The 8,128-nt window shown below is 32.9% G+C and overlaps 1 protein-coding gene and 1 pseudogene across 1 annotated transcript; both read left to right on the forward strand.

The window, feature by feature from the left end:
• Positions 1 to 207: 207 nt before the first annotated feature.
• LOC124106364 (olfactory receptor 8K3-like) lies at positions 208 to 1,152 on the forward strand. Its single transcript, XM_046463971.1, has one exon. It carries the CDS (start codon positions 211 to 213, stop codon positions 1,150 to 1,152), a length of 942 nt encoding a protein of 313 aa, XP_046319927.1. The 5' UTR covers positions 208 to 210.
• A 5,479-nt stretch (positions 1,153 to 6,631) lies between these two features.
• On the forward strand, positions 6,632 to 7,585 carry LOC124106363 (olfactory receptor 8K3-like; annotated as a pseudogene).
• The last annotated feature ends 543 nt before the right edge of the window (positions 7,586 to 8,128 follow it).

Consider the following 8,128-nt stretch of genomic DNA (forward strand, 5'->3'; position numbering starts at 1 on the left):
AGCAGCTGTTTTACATTTATCTCTGATTTTTCCTATTTTATTTGTGAAAATAAAATATGAAATGTTTACTTTTAAGCATTCTAAATTTGAAAGTTTAAATATATCTCATGTATATTAGCTTTGCATAATGTATATTCCCCTTGCAATAATAATTGAAATCTATTCATTTTGCTACTATGTCTTTCCAGAAGAGACTTTCTAATCAACTGAATGGAAAAACACAACCTCACAGTGGTACATGAATTCATTCTGAAGGGTATCTCCTCACGTCCTGAGCTGCAGAATATACTCTTTGGGCTGTTCCTCATCATCTACATGAGCACACTGGTGGGCAACTTGGGCATGATCATCCTCACCAAGGTGGACCACAGGCTCCAAACACCCATGTACTTTTTTCTCAGACACCTGGCTATTACAGATCTTGGTAATTCTACAGCTGTGGGCCCCAAAATGTTGGTAAATTTTGTGGTGGATCAAAATACGATCAACTATTATTTTTGTGCTACACAACTAGCTTTCTTTCTTTTTTTCATTTATTGTGAACTTTTTATTCTGTCAGCAATGGCCTATGACCGCTACATGGCCATCTGTAATCCTCTCCTCTACACAGTCATCATGTCACAAAGGGTATGTCTCTTGTTGGTGGCAATCCCCTATCTCTACAGTACTTTTTTATCTCTTCTAATCACCTTAAAGATTTTTACTTTACCCTTCTGTGGCTACAATGTCATCAGTCATTTTTACTGTGATAGTCTCCCCTTGCTATCTTTGCTTTGTTCAAACACACATGAAATTGAAGTGATAATTCTGGTCTTTGCAGCTTTTGATTTGATTTCCTCTCTTTTGATCATTCTTGTGTCCTACCTGCTCATCCTCATAACCATTCTCAGGATGAAGTCTGCTGAGGGCAGGCGCAAGTCTTTCTCCACCTGTGGATCCCACCTGACAGTGGTCATAGTGTTCTATGGGACTTTGATATTCATTTATTTGCAGCCAAATTCAGGTCACTACTTTGACACTGATAAACTGGCTTCCATATTTTACACCCTGGTCATCCCCATGTTGAATCCCTTCATCTATAGCTTGAGAAACAAAGATGTAAAATATGCCCTACAGAGGACATGGAAAAAGATGTGGAATATTTTTTCTTAAAAGTAGCATAGAATTTAAGTCAGACAAGTCATACAAATACCTGCATTATGGGGCTGGGGCTGTAGCTCAGTGGTAGAGCACTTGCCTCGTTCACATTAGGCACTGGGTTCGATCCTCAGCACCACATAGAAATAATATATATATATATATATATATATATATATATATATATATATATATATACACACATAAACAAATACCTGCATTTGATTCTTTTGGAATGTATAGAAAGCAAAAGTACACTCATTATATATTTAAAGATTGGTCTTTTGTTATTAGTCAGATTTCTAAATATTATAAATATGTAAGTGAACAAAATGATAAAAATTGTTGCTTTACTTGATGGGAAGAAATGAATTATAAACATAATAAATCAGTAAATGTTATAGTAAAGTAATGTGTGTTTAAAGTCCTCAGATCCAAAGTTCAGGTAGAATAGTATGCTGTATGGGAATGAAAAAAAAATATCTACCTATTTATCTATCTATACACATACAAACACACACACACACACACACACACACATTTTTTTTTGAAAAAGGAATTGAGATTTTTTTGTTGTGGTTTTTATAGTTTCATGTATTACAATAAACTTTTCAGTATCCACGTGTGTATGTTTGTTATGTTTGCTTCCTTTATTGGATAAGAAAAAACATTTTGTTTTAAGCTTTAAACACTTCAATGATGGTATCAAAATCAACTTTTATTGTAACTTATTGCAAAGTGTTCAGCAGAAGATCTATCTTCTTGAAATATTTCCACTGCATAATACAGTACTTTTGTATTTAAATGTATAATACAATACTTTTAAATACATGTGCAATGTTTACAAGAGATCTCTAGAGCGTATTTAGTTTCAGTAATTCAGATTTTGTATTGACTGAAAATTTTTCATTTACCCCAGTTTCTATTACATGTAACTATTATTCTTCTTTCTGATTCAATTTGAGAATTTTGGATACCTCATTAAGCAGCTTAATGCGGTATTTGTCTTTTTGTACCTGGTTTATTTGATTTAGCATCATGTACTTCCAGTCTATCCATGTTATCTCATTTTAAAGTAGATTGTCTTTAAAATCTAATTCATATTCTACCACATCTAGGTGTCACATTTTACATATCCATTATCGTTGGATGGATATTTAGGTTGATTCCACATTTTTGCTAGTTTTATTTACACTGTAATGAAAATGATAGTACTAGCACATCTCTGAGATATTTATACAAGGGCTTTTTGACAAGACCTTGAAGATGGATTACTTGCTCTTACACTCTATTAATAAATAAATAAAGCCACAGTTGAACATAAATTGTCCCTGACAGTTAGCAGATAAATTGTCCAAATTTCATTCAGCGTTCAAATACTTTGGGGATAATCCACTAATTGTTTAGCACCTCCTCAGGGAGAGTCTCAAATATGAAAAAAAAAAAAAAAAACTTCCATAAATTTTCCTCATAAATGTAATGTTAAGAATCACCTGGAAGAATCAAGAGAGAAGGTTCATTACAGGTAACAAACACAGAAAGTGTCATATGGTGCTGTATGCTGCCTATACCTACAGAAATGGTCAGTGTGCTCTGGCTTTGCCATCTGATGTAAGAGACCAAACCTTATTCAATTCTGTGCTTTGTACAGCTCTGTTGAAGTCTGAGCAGTAAGAAGTCCTCCATTCTGTTCTCTGAATGCTAATTTTTAAATATTTTCAAATGAGTTGAGAGGGTAAGAATATTTGAAACTCATTCTTTGTGTGTGTGTTTTAGAAAATATTGAATTTCACACACACATAAAATTTTATTTCTGAGATCACCCAAAAATGGGAGGAAGAGAAACCTTCAAGGATGATGATTTTTTAAAATGATAGAATGTGAAACTTCAGTGACTCAGTGTTTTTATTTATTTATTTATTTATTTATTTATTTATTTATTTTTATTTTTTAGTTTTCGGCAGACACAATATCTTTGTTTGTATGTGGTGCTGAGGATCCAACCCGGGCCGCACGCATGCCAGGCAAGCGCGCTACCGCTTGAGCCACATCCCCAGCCCTGACTCAGTGTTTTGTTCTGATATTCTTCCAAACATTTGGTTATTTAGTGACCCTAAGCCCTTCCAGTGACCCTTTTAAAAATCAATTTAAATTTTAAGAATTATGAAAATATGTATCTCATCTCATCTGTTCCTCATCTGTTGATGAAGAAGAGGTGGTTACAATTCACAATTATATGTGAAAGGTATTCTATGAAAAATAGGAGACCTTTATGTTTCCAGTTTTATGGTGGTGGTAAATGTTCATTTTGCAGTGGAATCTGAAAAAAACTTTTCTCAGACAACAACACTAAAAATTAAAATGCCAGTATTCAGTACATGGTCAACTATGAAAGCGCAATTTTTTTTTTTTTATCTCCATTGAAGTCCCAATCCAGTAAACAGAAAAGAAATTTATTTCCTTACCTTTTTGACACTGATCGTGTACACTTCTTTATTTGTAGTTTTTCATTATTAGAAATTATATCAAACAGTAACAACAAAAGACAGGCTTTACATTGTTTCTTATTGTACTTAGGTATTTCTTGAATGTTGTACTCTGATATTCTTTAACATACTTATGATTAAAGAAAGGTGTGTGCTTGGGACAGGGTTGATTATCAGTTAGCCACAGCCATGCAAGCAAAAGTGTCCATTAGTTAAATGTCAATTACATATAATCAGCTTTATGTATAATGTGATAAAATTTCATGATTCTCTTTTCTCATAGCTCATTTACACACTGTACTCAATAAATGTTTCACTATAAAATGTGTCATTTCTAATTTTTAATGTATAAGCTATTTATGATCATTTTGCACCAGTGATAATTACCTTAAATGCCATGCACCTAGTTCTATGCTATATTTTTCAAACCTCAGGCTATTAGAAATATTCTGAGACATTTTGTTTACTTAAGCACAAATTTTATGCATTAATTGTTATATCATATTTGGAAGGCGTACTTATGCCCTTAGCACCAAAAAGATTTCAAATCACAATTAGGAATCTGCATATATATATATATATATATATATATATATATATATATATATCAACTTCACTGTATTTTGTCTTGTGTCTGTGATATTATGTCAGGTAAAAGTTTTATAAAACAGAAATTTATAAAATTTATTTTTAAAATGTTTCATCCACTTAGCCTCCCAAATTTGATGAATCTTCATTCTATATTCAATGCCACTGACCTTATATCTCCTAATTTTCTCATATTTCCTTATGCTCCCGTAGGTCTTGCATGTAACTTACATCAGCTTTGTTGCACAGAAATAAGAATATCTCAATTCTAATGACAATGCCTCATGAGGAAATTTAATATTTTAAGTATATTAATATCAAGGTAACTTATACTAAAATATTGTTGAAGTACTTATGAAAGATAAACGGCAGGAAATATAAACCACAGCAAGTAGTGTGTCCAGTTTTACTCCTTAAGTATATTTGAGGAGGGGGCATGAACGGGAATTGGTGTAAATTGCATGAATCCATCACACTTGACCTGTTCCTCACCTAGTCATCATTTGAGACCTTACAAAGAGATGAAGTCCATGAAAGTGCTCATCTGAATGTGTAAAAGAAACTTCTTTCAGGTAGGTTTCTGTCTCTGTCTCTGTCTCTCTCTCTCTCTCTCTCTCTCTCTCTCTCTCTATATATATATATATATATATATATATATATATATATATATATATATATATAGTGTGTGTGTGTATATATACACACACACACTAAGAAGTAAAAATGAAACTACATATATACGTGATCTTTTCTATTTTGTATTTTATGTTTCTATTAGTGCATTATATTTACACATAATAGTGGAGTTCATTTTGATATAACCATATTTCAAGGAATATAATATACTTCCTTTCAATCCCCAGTATTTTCTCTTTACCTTCTCTTTTCCTTCCCCCTTTCTCCTCTTCTACTCTATTGGTCTTCATTATATTTTTTTCTAAGTTTGTGCTTTAGATATGCATAAAGGTATAATTCACTGTGGTGTCTTCATATATGGGCATAGAATAATTTGGTCAATTTCATTCCAGAATTCCTCTCTAGTCCCATCCCTTCTGCCTCCCCCTCAATCCCCTTCCTCTACTGCACTGATCTCCCTTCTATTTTCATGGAATCCCCCCACCCAACCTTTTTCATTTCCTTATTTTTCTCTAGATTCTGTAGATGAAAAAAAGAATTTTGATCTTTGATGTTCTGAGTTTGGCTTATTTTATGTAACATGGTATTCTCCAGTTCTCCTCATTTATCAGCAAGTGACATAATTTCGTTATTTTTGTAACTAAACAGAACTTCATTGTGCACATATACCACATTTCTGTATGCATTCATATGTTGATTGACACCCGGGATGGTTCCATAATATGGTGACTGTAAATTGCACTGATATAAACATTGTTGAGCCTGTATCACTATAGCACACTTATTTCAGTTTGTTTGGTTCTGTTTATGAGAATAGTTTTCAAAATTATTTGCCTAACGTAATCTCTATAACCACTAAATAAACATATAACATAGACTATATGGAAATGGATACACATTTATTCTGATTATACAAAGACAATTTCTAAAGTGGTCTGTTGTAGTTTTCCATCCATACACTTACCTAGAGTGCTCAGAATTTCAGCTCTATCACTTGAAAGTATATAGATTTTATAGGATTATGGATTGATGTATTGAGTTGTATTCATTTTTAATTAATAATTACAAATATTTATTATGTCATTGACATACCACATTATCATTTATTAAATGTAATTAATAAATATCAAAATGATATTTTAATTATATAAGTGACAAATAAAATTAATAGTACAATAATTACTTACCAAACACCCAAAGTTTAAGGAATGTTTAACTCTTTTTAGTTTTTATTTATGTGTCTATATCTTTATCAATATCCTTATATCTTCTTATTATTTTTCTCTGAGTTTATTAGCCTTGGAACAATTTTATTGTTATGGTTATTACATCTGAATGGATATTAGATGTAGTAGGATGTTTAGCAGCTTAACAGCCCTGGAACCATTAGATGCTAGTAGTGCACACTTCCCAACTGTGGCACTTAAAGTACCTACAGATGTTGAAAAATGTCTTTGGTAAGTGAAATTACCCTGGTTGATAAATACCGTCCTGTAACTCTATTTCTATATATTTTCATCGTAATGACATATATAGAGTTTAGTTTTGAATGTTATACATTTGAAAGTATGTGTGTGTGTGTGTGTGTGTGTGTGTATATATATATGTATATATATATATATATATATACACACACACACACATATATATGTATATTATTTACAATAGCTTTGAAAAACAAATGTTCCCATAATGACAGCATTGAAAAATCTATTGATTCAGCTACTATGTCTTTCCAGAATAGACTTTCCAAAAAAGAAAAAGAAAAAAAAAAAAAAAACTGGATGGGAAAACCCAGCCTCACAGCTATGCATGAGTTCATTCTGAAGGGCATCACTTCACGCCCTGAGCTGCAGGCTCCACTGTTTGGGCTGTTCCTCATCATCTACATGAGCACGCTGATGGGCAACTTGGGCATGATCATCCTCACCAAGGTGGACCAGAGGCTACAAACACCCATGTACTTTTTCCTGAGACACCTGGCTCTCAGTGACCTTGGTTATTCTACAGCTGTGGGCCCCAAAATGTTGGTGAATTTTGTAGTGGATCAAAATACAATTTCTTATTATTTATGTGCTACCCAGCTAGCTTTCTTTTGTGTGTTCATTACTTCTGAACTTTATATTTAGTCTGTGATGGCCTATGACCGCTATGTGGCCATCTGTAACCCTCTCCTCTACATGGTCATCATGTCACAGAGCATATGTCAGTTCTTGGTGGCAGTCCCCTATTTGTATGGGATTTTTTTGTCTCTTCTAGTCACCACAAAGATTTTTACTTTACCCTTCTGTGACTACAATGTCATCAGTCATTTCTACTGTGATAGTCTCCCCTTGATCTCTTTGCTTTGTTCAAACACACATGAAATTGAAGTGATAATTCTAATCTTAGCAGCTTTTCATTTGCTTTCCTCTCTTCTAATTGTCCTCGTGTCCTACCTGCTCATCCTCATAACCATTCTCAGAATGAAGTCTGCTGAGGGCAGGTGCAAGGCTTTCTCCACCTGTGGATCCCACCTGATGGCACTCATAGTATTCTATGGGACTTTGTTATATATGTATGTACAGCCAAAGTCCAGTCACTCTTTTGACACTGATAAAATGGCTTCCATATTTTACACCCTGGTCATCCCCATGTTGAATCCCTTGATCTACAGCTTGAGAAACAAAGATGTAAAGTATGCCCTACTGAGCACATGGAAAAAAATATGCAATATCTTTTTCCTAAAGGTATATTAAAAAAGCCATTTAAATCAGATTTTACAACAACCCAGTCTGTTTCATTCCAAGTTGTATTAGAAGCAAAAAATTGACTCAATATATATAATCAGTAATCTGCCTTCTTTGTACTAGCCAAATTTTTAAATGGTATGAATGCACATATAAACAAAATGAATGGCAAAAGAATTTCCATTCTTAAGCATGACATATGAATTGTGAACATAATGAATGATTACATTTTATAATAAATTATAATGGATTTGGGGTTGTGCTTAGTCTATTAGTGTATGTACCAGAGTCCCATGTTCTATTGGAGAATGAGTACTGTGTATGGAAGAGAATTTACAATATTTTTGTTATATTCTCAAGCATTGCAATCAACTTTCCACTGTCCATGTTTGTGTATGTATTTCTCTTCTTATATGAACACACTCATTCCATTTTGGTATTTTTATTCTTGTGGCTTATGTTAAACTCAATCTTGATTATGGTAACAGATGGCTTAGTGTAATCTGATGATTTAAAAAAAAGAGTCATATGAATGTGCTAACCTGCCACTTT

Source organism: Marmota monax, unplaced genomic scaffold, assembly GCF_021218885.2.
Source record: "Marmota monax isolate L192 unplaced genomic scaffold, Marmota_monax_Labrador192_F-V1.1 WCK01_AAM20220418_F8-fsc00782, whole genome shotgun sequence".
NCBI classification, from domain to species: domain Eukaryota; kingdom Metazoa; phylum Chordata; class Mammalia; order Rodentia; family Sciuridae; genus Marmota; species Marmota monax.

Bases quoted from the DNA above. Each gene is read 5' to 3' on its own strand.
- LOC124106364 (XM_046463971.1), top strand. From the start codon at position 211: ATGGAAAAACACAACCTCACAGTGGTACATGAATTCATTCTGAAGGGT.